Raw genomic sequence first — 19,537 nt, 5'->3', positions numbered from 1 at the left:
GAACCATCTGCTATCGCACAAAATTTAAAAGCGATATTTCATCGTGTTGGGGCGTACGAAGTTGCGGAAGTTGCATATTCTTTCATTATTTTACGGAGATGGGGGGGGGGGGCAACACCCATCTAGGCGCATTTTGAACTTGTCGATTTATAGGAGAAAGCGCGATAGAATCTTTTGATAATTTTTGAAAAAGGTTCATCAATAGGTCCTTTAGGAAAAATAAAATGAACTAACAACTAACTGTCAGCGTATTCTCGATACTTATGGTCAGTGGCTCTTAAGAGTGCTGGTCTGAGAGCTTGGAAAGCGTACATTGTGGTGCACATTAGCTCACATCGTACGCTTGCCGAACAAGGGCAAGTGTTTTGTTTTGTTTTGTTTTTTTACTGGCACAGCTTCGAAAATATGGTTCTCAACGAGTTTTAACAGAAAAAATTTGTACTTCTTAACTGAGTGGTATATTAGGGCATGACTGGAAAATTTTGGCTTGAGGTCACGTGCGACATCCTCGCGCCATAATCACGTGCCAGTTATTTTCCCGTCTGTCCCGCCCAAACTCAGTCAGTGAGCATTTTATCATATGACCGCTATGTGTTCAAAATTGCAAAAATATTGTTTCAACACGATAGACGGATTCACTCAGGACAGCTACAAAACCTAAATTTAGCATTTTACCTCAAGGATTTGATGGGGGAACTCTAATACTCCAGGGATAAGCCAGGAGCCTGAACTACTCTGGACTCTTGAGTAACTTAGTGACCCTCCTAAACTGTGAAAGTTTGAAGGAGAAATCGGTGGGATGGCATGTGTCTGATGAACGCTTTAAGACATCTTCTTGAGCTAATAAACCTTGAACGCAACCGTTGTAACAGTGATGATGAAACGTTTGTCTACAACAGCTACAACAGCGCTAATAAAAGCTGGAACACATCGACTACATGTACAAGACCACTGATGAACGATTGAATACAACCGCTAGATACCGCTGAAGCTAATGGCAGAATGCAAATTCTCTGACACGAACGGGCTTCCAAACTCCTCGTGTAGAGCTTTTTGTATTATTATGATCAGGCCGGTGAACTGACTCGGAACAACATTCCTGAATTACAACATGAAGTACCGAGTTTGTGAAAACAATTAAGCAATCGTGCCTGTCCAAATTTTCAGCTGAGCCACTGGTATCTGTTCATTTTACTTATTTATGTGTAAACTTCCAGACTGTTTTAAGCTCTTTCAGAGCTCTCAAAAAAAATTTAATAACACGTCGTACACTTACTAAATTTTCATTTGAGCCACGAAGACAAATTTTATTTTAGCTGTCAGCTATTAAAGAATGAACCTTTGCCCAGTAGCTCCCCTTCATGAGTTTTTCATCCGAGTCTGATGGGATACATCAAGATGTGACAAATGACTTTTATTTTAGCCAAATAAAAAGAAATCACAGCGTTATCATTGTGTACTCAGAAGCGTTAATGCCTGCAAATACTCTTGGTGGTAGATACTGTAACTTGTTGCTGGACAGGTCCCTATAGTCAACAAGTCAACCGCAAATAAGCGCATTCTTAAAGATGTTGTAGAAACTGATGCTTTGTTGGAAGAATATATACTCTTATTTCTTGAAGGTCCCTGTAACCGCCTTAGGCTTAGAAAACCCGACTTTTTCATGTCCCTAAAATTCCAATCAATGAGTCATTGATTATCGGGCTTTGGGGATTATCTATAAGAGGCTTGATGTCCTTCCACGATTTGCTTTCGACCCTCTTGACATTGTTCACAAATATTAATGTTCAAATAAAAACTTCGGCCATCATGAAGATGGCTTAGAACGCAGCTTTGCTAAACAAAGCAGCTAAATTCTGTTTAAATAACCTGCGTTTTAAATTCGATTAAAAAGCTGTATAAAAAGGTGGTTCCTGACCCTTCGCCGAACAGGGGAGGGGGTTCTTAAATCCTGCTATTTTGTCTGTTAAGAGAGATAAGACAAGCTACTAGAACACACGGAAATACTTAGAATATACAGTTTAAGGTGGCTGAACACAGTTTTTGATACCTTTGTTTCTTTCACCATTTTCTCTAAAACCCTCTATCTCTCGGTCGCCAGAACTGGCAGCAAGCAAGTTAACAACATAAACTTTGGTTCTTTGAAAGTTAAGCTGACGTATGTACCGTTTTCATGGCGACATGAATAGATATAAAGAGGCAATTAAAATCGGTTTTGTTTCTTTGTGGAAAATCTAGTCGTTAGATTTTCTTTATAACTTTCATGCAACGAGCTTGTAACGATACTCACATGCTAACACCATTTTGATAACAATTTAATAGAGAGATCTTCCATTGTCCATTGTTGAAGGTTCACTCGATTTTCTAGAGTTTCATTTGTTTAAAATCAATTTTTTCAATACTCCAGTTACTTATTTCCTTAAGTATTTCCGTGCCAAATTTCGTGAAATTCTAATGAGTGGTTCTCAAGAAATGGGCATATTTCCGAGAAAGCAGTTTTTCACTCAATCGCAATTCTTTTACTTACTGCGCATGCGCTGCATTTAACTAGGTTTTTTCAGTAACGACGAAAAAGCTGAGAATTGCTGGGTTCTTTGCACCGTAAATTTATTCTAACATATCTTTGAAAGAAAATATTAAAGCCCTCAATACACTGCGCCAGCTATAGAGAAAAATAGCACAGACAGTGTGAGTACGTAATGTGTAAATAAAATGACCGCTCTATTGACGGCATGTTTGTTTTTTACAATCCTTGTTCGCTCGCTGAGTTGCACCAGCAAAAGCGCGCGCGAAAACTGTGTTCAGCCACCTTAAGGGCCACTCCCGCTAGAAGCGGGTCCTCTCGACTGCCCAACCAAAACAAATTTCCTTAATTTTTTCCCTATGAAAAGGGTTTAGGACACAAGTATTAAAAATAATTTGATTGTTTTCCAATTCTCTTTCTTTTTGCCTCACCACAAGCGAAAATGAGCTTTTGGCTAGACCACCCGTGTAAACAACGATCAAAAGTGTAAATTTCACGGCTTTTGTCGAGCGCGCTGCGACTGCGGTAGTGTAGCTCACGGAATTCTCTCTTGCTTCAAGTTACTAGCTATAATCTGTCAGTTCACAGACAAAATATGGAAACTTCCCCTGAAATCATTTTCATACCAACGTGATCCGAAGAGACCCTTCCCTTCGAAATTAATTTGCATCTCAGAAATGAACCAATTTAAAACCAGGAATTCTCAAGATTTAGGCTTAAATAGGGCTAAAAATACATATCGGAGGATAGTTTATACACCAAGGAGGTCATCAATTGTTTCCAACCTGCGGGTATCTCTCTAGCTTTCATCCACCATCATCTTGAAAACAACGCAAATCAGTGTCTTTACTTCATTGCGCACGTGTCAAAGTTCATTTGCATAATTCTAAAAAATGATGGATACGTCTTTGACCGTTTAAACTTCGTTTGTTTGTCTTCTACGCTAATTATCTTAGGTTTTCATAACAATTGGATAGAAATAAATTGTGAGTCGTCTTGAAACGTTGCATAAACGTGATCAGTCGTAACGCTTGCGTGAAAAAGTAAGCAAAGGGCGATCAGAAGGCGCTTCCTCGATAATTTTCCTTGAATCAGGTCAATAGCCACGTACAGAGTGGAGAAGATCAAAATTAAATAATCCAATTTGGCATTCTGGTCATTTCAGACATAAGGTGTCGCTTAAAAGGACACACAAACAAGTTAAAACATGTATGTTACGTTGTTACCTACAAAACAACCTTCTGCAAGAGTTCTTGCTGTTTCTACCAAGGTTTAGCACACGGAATGCAATCAAAAGGCCCTCTTTTCTGCACATTTGCTGCCATAATTAGACATTTTACGTTGTTACAGTGCACAAAATTCTTGAGGGACAAGCTTAATCATTCCTTAGGAGGCAAACCCAGCCTGGTATGCTGCGTGACGTGACTATGCTAACTTGTCTATTTGTTCCATGACTTGTTACGCGGATATGTAAATTGAAACTTAAAAGTAATTCATGTAACGAATTAGAACCAAAAGTTATAGATGGACTGAAATGAAAGAATTGGGGACGGTAATTGAGCTTGCATTGGTCTACCTCCCTCCCACCCTCCCCTGAAGGTTCTAGCATACCTCGATCCAGCCCTCTCGCTTTGGATAAGTCTTTTACTCATGTATTTGTTTAGCGGAGAGGAGAGGATCTTCAGTTATTGATATGTTTTGAGAGATTTGTCGCACAAAAACTTCTACTTGTTTCATGGAAAGCAAAGATTGTAGTGCATGCGGGTATATAAGCGAAGCTTCAGTCCCGATATCTCTACTGGAATGCCAGGACGACGTATGAAGTCATTTGCAGTACCATCTATCCAGCGAAATCCTCGAGTACGAGTCAATTTTGCGTCGTACCGGTCATTTTGGCTCCGAAAAGGAAAAAATAAAACGGAAGTTTGTATGTTCTAAACATCGGAACGTTTTGGAAAAACACCGAGAATGCGGTAAAAGTGCTTGTCAGTATCTAGAACACAAAGGAAAATACGAGGCAGTAAAAAGAGGTCGAATATTCACCGCCAGACTGGCTAGAGATGTTTTCGAAATTTTCCGAATGATAGTTCCAGTCGGATCACGTGAGTACTATTTTCAATTCCTTGAATGCGAAGGTTATTATTTTATTAAAAATTGATTTGTGAGGGCCTAGCTACACCAGCAGGCAGAGTCTCCACAAGATTAAAAGACAATTTTTTTCATGACAAAATTTTCTCTTTTTTTGCATCCGCTCAAGTTTAATGCGGCTTTGTTTATTTAGTCAATTTTGTCCAGTTTTCACACGGCTTTCTTTATTTACTCCATTTTGTCCAGTTTCATCCGTGAAAAATTTGTCGGCGGTGTGGTGGGAAATTTGCCCACCAGAGCCAAATTTTTTTAAGTCGAGACAAACTATTCGCAATTGTAAAGTGTTGGTGATGACAGAAAATATTTCGAGATAGACAACTTTTATGTTGGTGCGGTAGGCCAAAAAGTGTTTAAAGTTAGAAGCCGTTTTAAAAGAAAAATTTAATTAAGCCTTGCGATTCAAATAACGCTACTAACGTTTGCAACAGAGTGAAAAACTGTCCAATTATTTGCTCTTGATACAATTAATTAGAGAGGAACAGAGGTAAGAACAAGAATAGGGAAAGGATGTCCATATGAAAATTACAACGAATGTAAAGGAATAATAAAAAAAAAGCGAGAGAGAGAGAGAGAGACAGAGAGGGGGGAAGCCAGTTCGTCAGTTTCGTTCAGTTTAAGTAACATAACAATGCGCAACATAAAAAAAAAGGCGTTCATTTTAAAAAGATGAAACAACGACGATAACTGTATCAATTAAGATGGCAACCAGAGAATATAAACAGTTTATAATCTTAGGGATGGCAATGACCATAACGATACTTTTGCGTGTAAGATTGTCAAATTAGGTGGCACTTGTAAGAATAACTTTCTTGAGATAGAATAAATATATGAAGTTGATATATATTGAACTGCCGTATTAGATGCGTATGGTGCACGATCCTCGCAGTAGATAGCGCTATTTATGCAATAGCGAAAATCAGACCTGAAAAAAATCAGGCCTGTACGGGACTAGAACCACTGACCTCTGCGATACTAGTACAGCGCTCTACCAATTGAGCTAACAAGCCAACTGGGAGCAGGCCGTTAAGTTGGTTCGTAATAAACCCGTTAAAGTGATAAATGAGATAGAATAAATATATGAAGTTCATATATTTTGAACTGCGGTATTAGATACGTATGATGCACGATCCTCGCAGTAGATAGCGCTATTTATGCAATAGCGAAAATCAGACTTGAAAAAAATCAGGCCTGTACGGGACTAGAACCACTGACCTCTGCGATACTAGTGCAGCGCTCTACCAATTGAGGTAACAAGCCAACTGGGAGCAGGCCGTTAAGTTGGTTCGTAATAAACCCGTGAAAGTGATAAATGAGATAGAATAAATATATGAAGTTCATATATTTTGAACTGCGGTATTAGATACGTATGATGCACGATCCTCGCAGTAGATAGCGCTATTTATGCAATAGCGAAAATCAGACCTGAAAAAAATCAGGCCTGTACGGGACTCGAACCACTGACCTCTGCGATACTAGTGCAGCGCTCTACCAATTGAGGTAACAAGCCAACTGGGAGCAGGCCGTTAAGTTGGTTCGTAATAAACCCGTGAAAGTGATAAATGAGATAGAATAAATATATGAAGTTCATATAATTTGAACTGCGGTATTAGATACGTATGATGCACGATCCTCGCAGTAGATAGCGCTATTTATGCAATAGCGAGAATCAGACCTGAAAAAAATAATAACTTTCTTGTGTACATTTCAGCCATCTGTAGCAGCTGCAGAAAGTTACATAACAGCCGGTTAAAGAATGAGTGGCTTTTGCTAAGGACATCAGAGGAAGAAAAACGAAATCTAGCTGAAGATAAGGGTTCTTGTGGCATAGCATACTTGTCGAGGTACGTATATTAATAACTTCATCTGTCCCACATGCAAGAGATCTCTAATGCTTAGCGCAATCAGTCCTACGGTGATAGATGTTATCAATTACTGGCTTCCTCGCCTGATTTTGACTTTTCAAGAATCAAAAAGGGGAGGCAAAATCAGCAATGTTTTCTACTCCAGATTTAGACGTTGAAATATACAATCGGGATTCCAGTTGGACTCCTCAGGAAGTGGCATGAAATGACTGAGACTTTGTCAAACGGTGACTCCTCAGATGAAGAAGAAGCCGATGGGCACGTGTTAAAGACCTACAATGAGGTTATGACAGGGACTGCCTCACTCACAGGACAAAAAGTAGAACCGGTTTCTTCTGGGCTTTAAAAGGAGTGGGAATAGGTAAAAACAAATGAAAAAGCCCTATGTTTGGATCACGTGGAAGAGACATGTCGCGCTGTTTGCAATTTAATCGCCCCAAAAGACAGCGAAGAGTTATTGCAAAAATTCAAGGCTCCAATAACAAATGAAGTTTGCTTGGGTGACTTGAAGTCGCTGATAGCCGCATACAAACAGGCACCTTCGAGGAACCTGAAAACACAGATCTTGATGATATATGCAGCGAGCTATTCAGCAAAATTCTTAAAGAAAATGCGCCAGCCATTTGAAAAACTGAGCGATCGATAAACTAAGAAGGCAAGGGCTCATGCCAAAAAATGTCGAAGCTGGTTTCAAAGTCAACAAACTTCCACACCGCAGAGTCCGAATCGACCTAGTGAAACTTGATCATTTTCTGTATTTTGTAGACCAACCATATTTTAAAAAAGTGTGGCCTATGGAACAAAGACTTTAAAACTTGACTCTAGGGATCGTCTTGTCCTGCCAAACGTTGTCCGAATTTTTGGACGATCGACAATAATTGAACAATCTCTAAGTTAAGCACTGTTGCGAGGAAGTCTTTGACCCCCTCGGAAAATCAACGCTTTATAGAATTTTGCAAGCAAGAGAGCCCTCTGAAAGGCGATTCCTTCAGGGGCTAGACAACACTGCTGCAAGCGGAGCGGAAGAGTTTGAGGCAATGCACAAGATCGTGGAGGAATTGGAAGAGGGCTGGGCAACTGCAAAGTGGTGTGAGGACGTTCGGAAGAATCTGAAGGATGCAAAGCAATACCTGAAGACAGCGTATGGGATGCACTGTCAGGAGGATAGCAGTCCTTGCCTTGACCATTGTATGCGTGTATGCGTTTTTCTCTAAGCGATCCCCAAAACCCCGAGTTTCAAGGAAGTTGTTCTCATGAACCTCAAGCTAGCTGTGATAGTTGCGAAAGTTTGAAATCCGTGATTCAGGCAATTGGAAATGAAACTGAATCTCCTTTGATAACTTTTGACGGCACAGAGGAGAAAGAAGACCTGAAACACGACCATGGTTAAGCCAGAGGAGCGATTCTTTGTGGAAGGCGCATAAGATGTGGAAAAGGAATCAAGAGAGAATAAAACAGAACTTGCTCGCGTCCCTCCGAAAAAATGCCTCCTTCATTATCATGCTGGGCCATCAAATTCATCGAACTAAAATACAGGGAGAAGCAGTCTGAGTGGTTTGGAAAGAGAGGAATAAACTGGCATGTCATTTCAGTTATTAGGAGGAATGCAGAGGACAACGGCCTTGAGATCATGTCATATGTTCATCTTTTTGAAAGCTGTGCTCAAGACTGGAACACGGTTTACGCAAGTCTGGAAAACCCTCTCGGTAACATCAAGCCTACAGTAAATGAAGTATTTTTGCGATCAGATGGAGCAGGCTGTTACCACAACAAGAATTTAAGTGTAGCTGCCACTAACGTTGGTTCACGCGCTGGAATCAAGATGATGAGTTAAGATGAAAATGCCTCTTGATTACAACACGAAAACATTCTTTCAAAAACATGCAAACTCATAGCTTGATCGGCTTCAGAGCTTTTAAGTTAAAACTTTCTTGCTGTCTCTGTCCATTATAGTAACTTCTATTTCAGAGCCGATGCAAACAACGTTGATCAAACTCTTTTGATAATGCACCGCAGGAACATAATTATCCTCTTCACCCTTTAAACGTCGCATACCGCCGACCCCCCTGCTTAAACGCAGATTAAAACGTTTTTTCATGAACCTCTCTAGTTCACATGCTATTGCTATACGCACAATACGTGTAGCGAATGAATGCTTACTTTCTCAAAGGACATCCTGAGAGAGTTCAACTGCGCAGGTATTTATTAATTGCGGAGTTGCCCTTTTATTGCTTCCTCTTTAGAATCGTTAAAAGTACTATTTCATATTAACATTTTCATGATGAGTGGAATGTGTTAATAGAAGCAGGAGAATACACTAAGCCTACCTAGTAACATCTGTATTAGTATGGCAGGTATTGATAGATCAGTTATTCTAACCGAGATACTTCCTTTTCTAATTCTCAGGGTGTGATTTTTCTCAACCACAATCTGGCAAGGATGTTTGCGATCGCATCATCAGTCCAATGAAAGGGGCAATTCGTAAATATTGCAATGAAGACCATAACATTTTGACGGCAGCTGACATGCACGTAGCATCAAAATTGAGACAAGTGATAGGAACGTCAGCTGCTGTTTGCGAAATTGTTAGTGATAGAAAGGAACTCAGAATTAAGGGCATCAATAATTTCAGCTTTTTCCACAATTTTGCGTATGAAAAGGATGGTCTTCGGCTCTCAAAAGCCAATGAGGTCGGTAAGGACAAATTAGTACCATGGCCAGAACTCATCCTTGAGAAGCAAGACCCCGTTGTGTCAAGGGAAGTAGACAATCATGGTTTCTTCGTCACAGCTTCACCGGCCATAAAACAGAATCGCAATCATAGCCAAAGTTCCAGTGATGATAAAGAGGACATGCTATTTCACTGCCCAGAACAAGATTGCTGCTCTTAGTTCACTTCGTCAGAAGAACTCTAAGATAATGTGCACCTCGGGGAGCACAGGAAGAAAGAGGCATCAGCGAGCCTTTACGACGGCCTTAGACGTGATTGGGCAATGAAATTTTCCTCTCTAACTCTTGAATGAAAGATAGCAACACCCGAGGTGACGGGCGAGGTTGAACTGACTAAAGTGTGCAAGATGGGCTGGGCCCTTCAGAGACCGGAGGGTAGTGGAAAGAGATTCACCGAGAAAGTGAAAGGGTACCTTTCAAGTAGGTTTCAAACCGGTGAAAGAATGGGCGGAAAAGCCGATCCCGTTCAAGTTGTGGCAGAATTGAGAAAGGCGAGAGAGGCAGATGGTACAAGAAAATTCACCAGAAATGAATGGCTTATGAAGAGCCAGGTTCAAATCTTCTTTTCGAGGCCTTCTGCTTTGTAACGAGGAAAAACCACAGTCCCAAAAGATTCAGAACAGGATGCAAACGACGACGATGACCACGACGAAAGTCTTATCGAGGAAGAAAGCGGTTACCTTGAAGACAAAGCAAGGAAAAAGCATGTAGCGGGTGTTATTTCCGAAGTCGGACTTGCTCATCCAATATTATCTCATGAGCATAATATTTGCGAACATGTTACAAATGACACGTTAGAGAAGTTTAAAGTCACCACTTTGAAGGAAATCTGTGCATTTCTTGAAATTTCTTTCAAAGGCAGAGATTTGAAGGCCACCCTACTCAAGAAACTAAGTGACATGGAAACCGAATGAAAATGTTTCCAAGAGATTTAGGAAAGCTACTTCTAACTCTGTGCCTCATTCCATTTCATGACTTTCGACCGCTACATGAACTAGTTTTCAGGTATTTTATATGCGGAGATAAGTTACATTCGCTGTGGGGATAGTAAGTGGAAACAGGAGCTAAAGGACCTGTCACCATTTTATAGCTGGGGTAGAGGATTTTGTGGGGATCACGTGGTTGTTAAGGGAAACGATAAGTTGTCGCCAAGAGAAATTAAAGGAGGACTGATGAAGATAGACTGCCTATTTACTGCCATTGTGAGGTGGGGGTTACACGAATATCACAGAGCCTTAAGGCGGGTTTAGGTGGAATTTATTGTAATACTACCAACATCCTCCGATTCCCTCCTGTACCCCTCCCGGTTTATAAACAATGACCGGTCTCTAACTTATAAAGGCTGATAGTTTCGAAAGAAACTGTTTGGGGCTGCGTCGGTGGGAGTAACGAGATAATTTGGATATATCAACAAAGTTGGAATGGTAAATTTGCCACCGTAACGATTACAAAAGCTGACGTTTCGAGCGTTAGCCCTTCGTCGGAACGAATAGAGGAATTGTGGGTTGTGTGTGCTTTTAAAGGCAGAAAATGGAGCTACGTTTTTGGTGGGAACATGGCAACGAGAGAAACAAGAATAAATCAGTGGAATGAAAAGCGTTCGTTGATCCCTGTGGGATTTAGACTGCCAATCTCTAACTTAGACTGATTGCATCGCGAAATGCCTCATACATTTCAAGACAAAAGTATTGAGACAAAACGATTTAGCCTAGTAATAATGGGAAATTTGGCGGGTGGATTACTAACGTTTCGCTATTATTAACTGCTTGGATATCCTTATCATCAACAAATTACCTTAAAGCTGAGAAGTATGTCACGGAAAGTCTGAACTACCATTTACGAAATTATCTTTATGCAGGAGGTTCTTTTGTAAATAACACGGTAACATACGTGTATTTTAACTTGTTTGTGTGTCCTTTTAAGCAACACAGTGTGTATGAAATGACCAGAGTGCCAAATTGTATTCTTTCATTTTGATCTTCTGCACTTTGTACGTGGCTATTGACCTGATTCAAGGAAAATTACCGAGGACCTTCTAATCGCCTTTGTTTACTTTGTCGTGCAAGCGTTACGACTGATCATATTTATGCAACGTTTTAGGACGACTTCCTTTTTTTTCCATCCAATTGTTATGAAAACTTAAAATACTTTACTTAGAAGATAAACAAATAAAGTTTGAACGGTGAAAGACATATAGATCATTTTTCAGAATTATGCAAATAAGCTTTGACACGTGCGCGATTAAGTAAAGACATTGATTTGCGCTGTTTTCAAGAGGATGGTGGATGAAAGCTAGAGAGATACCCGCAGGTTTGAAACAGTCGGTGACCTCCTTGGTGTATAAACTATCCTACGATATGACTGTTTAGCCTGATCTACACCTGCATTTTGAGAATTCTTGGCCTTAAATTGGTTAATTTTTTATATGCAAATTAAGGTCGAAGGGAAGGGTCTCTTCTAATCAAGCTGGTATGAATAGGATTTCAAGTGAAGTTTCCATATTTTGTTTGTAAACTGAGTAAACATAGCACTTGAAGCAAGAGAGAATTCCGTGAACTATAACATTGCAGTCGCAGCGCGCTCGACAAAAAGCTGCGAAATTTACCCTTTCGATCGTTCTCTTTTCAATCGTTCTCTTTTGGTCAAGCCAATAGTCAATTCTCGCTTATGGTGAGGCAAAAAAAGAGAATTGGAAAACAACCAAACTATTTTTGAAATGTATGTCCTAAACCCTTTTCATAGGAAAAAAATGAAGGAAAATTGTTTTGGACGGGAAGTCGAGAGGACCGCTCTTAGGGGGAGTGGCACTTAATTATGCTGATAAAGGAACTAGAGTTGGGTGATCAATGGAACAGTGACTGACATTGTGAAAAAAATGGTTTCTTGCTCTGTGTCAAAACAGATGATTCAGTCAGGGTTTTTTATTGTAAAACTTCGACAGAAAGCTTTGGTACAAACATGCTCTGTCGATTTAAATCGTTCGCTGGCGGCAATCAAGAAAAACATCCACTAAGGGTTTGAAAGAAACTTTGTTACAGCGTGCTGAATTGTTCATGCACGTATTTTTGTGAAAATTCGGGTGTTCGAAGCGACAGCAAATAAATCCCAAAGGCTCCTTTTAAAAAAAAATAATGCTAAAGAATAATGTTGATCCGTAGTGATTGATATAAATTGTAATTCGGATAGAGAGAAACTCCACGACTATAACATTCGCAAAATGTATGACAAATAAACAATTCACAAGCTCCTGATAGATATAGTCTATGCGATGCTATTTTTAACATTATCGAATGTCTTCATTTCCACTTCTAAAATTTAAACCAGTTTTACTAATTTCCAATGATCCTAAGGCGCAATAGCATCGTTTATTTAGTCTTTCTGTGACTGAAAACATCTGCACATCTAAGTATATCTGTAGAAGTAATAATTTCAAAACCATGGGGCACGGATTTCGTTGAATAAGCTGGATTTATCAAATTTAAAAAAGTGTTTATTGATATATTAACATAAACTTTAGGCGCTATCCTTTGACCTCCGTATGGTCCATTATTTAACATCTGAGGCTGTTTATGGAACGAACTAAATGGAACTCGTGTATTGAAAACTTGAAGAAATATTTGAAATCATCTTTATAGCGAGTATTCTGCCAACCTTTCTGTTCACATATTTCAACAGTTACCTTGTGAAACAAGAGGCTTTATGTGATCTTATTTGAAGGAGTTTGATACAGTTAGTAAGCAGCGGCTCCTCGGTGATGTTTGGCTCTTTAGTTAGCCTCTGGTCAATTGATTGATTTCCCTTTTTTTCTTTTATTCTTAATCAACCCTGGCTTACAGTAAAAGAGGCTTACTTACAGCTTTAAGCGCCCCCATTCAGAAATCCTGATGCCGGCAAACACTCCTGGCGGTAAATCCTGTAACTGGTTGTTGGACAGGTCCCTGAAATCAATACGGCACCTCAGCGGGGTGTGACTCTGCTGTCTAAAATAATGTTTTCCATGGACAATATCTTGAAAGCATACGATACTTTTTCAAGATATTATGAACATTTTCTTTTTCCCCAAATACACATTAATGAGTAGTTATTAACTTTGTCTTTTCTCTACCCTGGAGATCCTAATGCGAAATAAAATACCTCAATCAAGTGGCAAAAATTTCACATTTCGCATTCGTTTTCTGAGCAGTGGTACATTTTTTAAAGAGTGCGAATACATGCAGTGCTTGACGAAAATTCAACGGAATCACAACTTGAAAGAAATGGAGAACATTGAACTTTTTAGATCATCTTTTGTTAAAATCTTTCAGTAGCTTAGCTGGTCCTATCTTCCAACCGTTTAATGAAACGCGAAGTGACCAGGAGTAAGTGGAAAGGGTAAGCAATTAAGGACTTAAGGGAGTCTTTCGGAGTTGATAAAGGTGGAGTAGATGAACAGGAACGTAAATATTAGCATATGCAGCAGGAATATCGGTTACATTGTGGGTTTTTTAGTGGCGGCTGTTTTCATGCAGTCCAGAGCAGTGTTTTAGTGGTTGCTTTCAAGCGATTTTGAGCGTTTTTGTGGCAACTGACGTTGAGCTTTCATCAGCGGCGTTAACGCTGTTGTCGTCTTTCTTCGACTATTTATCAACGGTTTTCCACTGGTTGTCTTCAAGCGTTCATCAACACTTCTAAAGCGTTTGTCACCAGGCCGCTTTCATCGCTGTTGAAGCGTTTACATTCAACCGTACCTAAACGGTTTATTAGCTGTTGTCTTCATGCGGTCTAACAGCAGATGCACTTCTGAACATTTTTTTTTTTTGAGAGGAGTTTTCAAAACGTTAATCAGCAATGTTGTAAAATTGTATTCAAGCGTAAATCTGCGGACGGTGTTGAAGCGGAGGTACCCAACCGTTCTTCAGAATCGTTTTTATGGTTGTAATTCAAGCGTTCATCAGCGCTGTGGTTTTGATACAAGATTCACCAGGCGTACTGTAATGCAGGTCTTCAAGCGTTCACTAGCGATAATGTGGCGCGTTTTAGTTGTCGCCTTCTAAGGGTGTTACAGGAGTGCACCTGTGAGCTGTTTTGTAGAGGATATCTTTAAATGCTAATCTCTGGAAGTTATTTTTACTCATTATTAGGGTAGTTTTGGATGGTTGTATTGCAATTGCTACGATACCGCTGCTGAACGGTTTAAGAGTCTGTCCACGAGAGTGCCGGGCAGGCGTGACACATGCCATCTCACAGATTTCTTTCAAACTTTCACAGATTTAGTTCGAACTCTCGGCTTATCCGGAGTTATAAGAGTTCCGACGTCAAATCCCTAAATTTAGCTCGAAAAATGCACTTTCAACGAATCTCTCTCACACTAACAAAATGCGATGGATTTTATTCGCATTTTGTCTAATGATTTTTGAACCTTTAGAAAACGATCCCTTAAAGTTGGAATAATTTGATATATCATGATATCATTTCTGCCAATTTGGAGCAGTTAAATGTACTGGGTAACCAACCATTCGAAAAAAGAAATAGAAAACAGGGTTTTTGCAACTGTAAATATCTCCAATGGGAAACATTGTATGTCGTGCAGAGCCATATTTCTGAAGTTGTCCCAGTAAAAGAAACTTGCCCTTGCCCATATTGTACGCTTTTGTTAAGCTCTCAGGCTCAATGAGAAGGTTTTCGAGGCTTGGATGCCAGCTATACAGTGTTTCTTCATATTTTAGAAAGAGTCTTGAGTTTGTAGCACCCTTTCGCCACCCCCCACCCACCCCTCCCTCCGTACTTTTCAGTTGAGGTCTCTGTGGCATTGTTTAAGTCGTTTCCACCTTTTATGAATCGCTTCATTTGACTTATAAGTGTGGCAAGAATCTTTGCTGGTTTGGAGATCGCTGAAGTCGCACATATCTATCTTTTCCTAGACGAGAAGCTGCAATCATCTCTGATAAATGTACGCAAACTTGGCTTGCCGTGACATCCATCCTGTGCGCTTGTTGCTTTAAAATCCAGTTATCCTATTTCCCTACCGAAGCTTTCTTAAGATCTGATTTTTGTCATAATAGCGCGAACTCTTTTCAACCTGGACGCACTGGGGCCAAGATAGAGAATCAGAGGAATTCGACTACAAGGATAAAGCTTTAAGATGATGTATAATTTGATCTGTAGAAATATATGGCAAACCCCTTTATAGGCCATCCAAGTTGATCTTTATATTACCTCTGCGAAAAAAAGGACCATCTGCTATCACACAAAATTTGAAAGCGGTGTCTCATCGCGTTGGGGTGCACGAGGTGGCTGAGGTTGGATAATTTTTCATTATATAACGGGGGGTGCAACAACCATATAGGCGTATTTTGAACTTGTCGATTTATCGAAGAAAACAAAGCACGATAGAACCTTTTGATGATTTTTGAAAAAGGCTCTACGAAATTTTGTACCTGTCGACGGTTTCTTGATATTTATGGTCAATGGCTTTTAAGTCTGGTGGACTGAGAGCTTCGAAAGAGTACAATGTGGCGCACATTATCTCACAGTGTACGCTTGCCGGGCGAGGAGGAAGTGTTTCTTTTAACTGGGATAGCTTCCAAAATACGGTTCTCGATGAGTTCCAACAGAATAAAATTTGTACTTATTAACTGAGTGGTAAAGCCGGACGGGAAAATTTTGGCTTGAGGTCACGTGTGACATCCTCGCGCCATGACCGAGTGCCAAATATTTTCCCGTCTGTTCCGCCCAAACTCAGTCAAAAAGCATTTTATCATATGACCGCTATGTGTCAAAATTCCGAAAATTTTGTTTCGACAAGAATTGGACGCGATAGACGGTGCACTCAGGACGACTACAAAAGCTGAATTTAGCATTTTACCTCAGGGATTTGATGGGGGGTGGGGGGGACTCTAATGCGCCAGGGATAAGCGAGGAGCCTGGACTACTCGGGGTTCTTGAATAACTTAGTGACCCTCCTAAACTGCGAACGTTTGAGAGAAATTGGTGAGCTGGCCATGTGTCTGATGAACGCTTTAAGACATCTTCTTTAGCTGATAGACCTTGAACGCAACCGTTGTAACAGCGCCGCGGAACGTTTGTCTACAGCAGCAACAACACCGCTAATAAAAGCTGGAACACATCCACTACAAGACCACTGATAAACAATTGGAAAGAACAGCTACAATACCGCTGAAACTAAGGCACAATGCGAAGTCTCTGACACTAGCGGGCCGAGCTCCTCGTGTAGAGGTTTTGTATTATTCTGATCAGGACAGTGAACCGACACGGAAGATCATTCCTGAATTACAATATGAAATACTGAGTTGTAAAAGAAACTAAGCAATTGCACGAGTCCAAATTTCCAGCTTAGCCAAATATCTGTTCATTCTACTTATTTAGATGTGTTAAGAGCAAATGTGACCAACGGTCAAACATTTAGTGGCAACAGCCAAGAAATCGATTCGGCTCAAATTCTCAAGTTAGGTAGGCCTTATGGTGAAACAAAGCCCTGCATACTTCGTTTGGCTGAATATCGATTTATTTTCGAGAAAATCGATAATAACTAAAGTTCGACCAAATGCCGCTTTTGAAGCTCTAAATTTCAGACGAATCTCGGAGCGTCGCGCCACGAATTAAAAACACTTGAACCGATAAAAACTACCAAATCTTGAAAAACAACATGAATACATATGCTGACAGCAATTTGAGCAACTCTTGATTGTTTATTTGCACAATCTAATTTAATTTAATCGACCTTCTTCTAACAAGATTAAAAATGGGTCAAAAGTAATCCGTTATTTAACTATGTGCTATACAAAATAATCGACTGAAAATCTGGCTTTTGGAAAGTGAAGTGTGCTTCTTTTTGATCTCCAAAGGAGTTTTTGGGGAAATGATTCAGTGCGATTTCATCAAATTTTAAAGTTGGATAAAATGAGCTGATCTGACGGTGCCGTCAGCTGTTCGAAAATGTTCACATTCACACACAAACTCAATTGTTTCGCATTTTACATCCAATCTACAGCTTATTTAACATAATATCATCTTACCGTCCATATTTCTGTATCACACAAGGGGATTGCAGTCCTAAAATTGTTGCATTGCTCCCTCAATAGCAATAGGACTTGGCAGATAGTCAACACATCCTGATAATGATTGTTTACAAAGCGCATCTCGGGGTTTCTCTATTCCCATTTCGTTGAAATACTTCACGTAAGAGATCCTTGTTTAATCATAAGTCTAGAGCCGAAACGTGAACCAAACGTAAGCGGAATGTTGCTAGTTCAGAAACATCTTTCTCGCGTGTAGAATAACGCTAATTAATTCAAAATGAGGTCTACTGAAATAAAACGCAAAAATAAAACATTGGATTATGAAGCACGTGGCTACAGGAACAAAGGTCGTGTGTTACATATACGAAACAGAAGCAAACAATTATCTAACTCCGATCATAATTTAATGTATCATAAATGAATGTTTCATGGTACTTCAGAGGATAAAGCTCATTTTAGGACAAAAAAAGATCTTCAAAGGGCAGAGCCCATCATACATCACTGCAGATGTTTGACAAAGAAAAGTGTAGTGTTTGAATATTTGTTATTTAAAGGAAGTTTTATAAGGGTCAAACCTAGAAAACCAGAATTTTCGCTGAAATGATTGTAAAAGCCAACGTTCAACAGCTTTATATTTATACTACTTCTTCTCCAGAGGCTACGGTGCTTTGTTAAGTTACTCGTGCCGGTAGTAAGACTACGACCCAGGTAACACGTCCACATTTTTTACACCCACCTTTTCCCGGCAGCGGTCCAAAAAAAGCTCACATCTAGAAATAAAACCATGTCTGCGTATCTCGGAACTCGAGAAACGCTTGGAGTAATCATTGCACCAGCTGGCACAGCAGACTCGAGTGCGAGTCGGTATATCTACATCAAATACTTGCATTTTGGAAACAGCGGCCGGCTTTGAAAAATCAACTCAACTAGTTAGTTATTTAGTATTCTTGCCCAAGAAGGTAGCCAAGTAGTGATCTATCCCCCTCAAATATAGTCGCGTCCAAAGCCATCAATGCAATATATGGCGAAATATGATAGAGTTGGTGGCTGATGCGTAATGAAAAATTTAACATAAGCCTGTTGTCTGGTCAGACCAGAATGTTCATGCCCATGGGAAAAAGATTGACATCTAGATTTAACCAGAAAAAAGAAAGTAAACAAACCCACGTTTTGCCTAACTCCTTAAATCCTTCCTTCTAAGATAATAAATTTAAGAAGTGAATGACTACTTCTTATAGAGGTCCAAAGCCAATCAATGCATCATATGGCGATATATTACTGAGCATGGTTTGATATATCAGAAGGAACTCTGCGCCTCGTTGTATTTTTAGGGAGTTGTCGATTTCTGTGGACCCTACTTTTGAATTAATTAGCGTTATTCCGCAGACGAGAAACATGTTTCTGAACTAGCAACACCTCGTCAACATTTGGTTCGCGGTTTAGTTAAAGACTTATATTTAAACAAAGATCTCTTACGTGAAGTAATTACAGCCTCCTTTTCAACGAAATGGAAAGAGAGAAACCCTGAGATCCGCTTTGCCAACAATCATTATCAGGAGGTGTTGACTATCCTGCCAAGTTATAACGCTATTATGAGAGCAATGCAACAATTTCAGGACTGTAATCCCCTTTTGTGGTACTGAAATAAGGACGGTAAGATGATATTATATTAAATAAGCTGTAGATTGGATGTAAAATGCGAAACAATCGAGTTTGCGAGTGAATGTGTACATTTTCGAGAAACTGACGGCATCGTCAAATCAGCTCATTTTATCCAACTTTAAAATTTGATTAAATCGCACTGAATCATCTCCCCAAAAAATCCTTTGGAGATCGATAAGAACCACACTTCGCCTTCCAAAAGCCAGATTTTCAGTCGATTGTTTTGTATAGCACATATTTAGATAATAGGTTACTTTTGACCCAATTTTAATCTTGTTAGAGGGTCGGATAAATCCAATTACGTTGTGTAAATAAATGATCAAGAATTGCTCAAATTACTCTCAAAATATGTTTTGATGTTGTTTTTCAAGATTTGGTAGTTCTTATCGGTCCGAGTGTTTTCAAATCGTGGCGCGACGCTCCGAGATTCGTCTGAAATTTAGAGCTTCAAAAGCGGCATTTGGACGAAATTCAACTTTTGTCGATTTTCTCGAAAATAAATCGATATTGAGCCAAACGAAGTATGCAGTGCTTTGTTTCACCATAAGGCCTACCTAACTTGAGAATATGAGCCGAATCGATTTTTCGGCTGT

At 39.7% G+C, this 19,537-nt stretch overlaps 1 protein-coding gene across 1 annotated transcript in view; it reads right to left on the bottom strand.

Moving 5' to 3' along the window:
• LOC111334732 (uncharacterized) overlaps positions 1–19,537 on the bottom strand; it is a 183,198-nt gene that overhangs the window by 119,493 nt on the left and 44,168 nt on the right. Inside the window, 1 exon segment of the mRNA XM_088747547.1 lies at positions 13,119–13,202. Within this exon segment, the coding sequence (XP_088603673.1) occupies positions 13,119–13,202 (84 nt within the window).

This window comes from Stylophora pistillata, chromosome 1, assembly GCF_964205215.1.
Source record: "Stylophora pistillata chromosome 1, jaStyPist1.2, whole genome shotgun sequence".
Classification (NCBI taxonomy): Eukaryota; Metazoa; Cnidaria; class Anthozoa; order Scleractinia; family Pocilloporidae; genus Stylophora; species Stylophora pistillata.
Note: the sequence above shows the minus strand (reverse complement) of the source record. Positions and strands in the feature narration are given on the sequence as shown.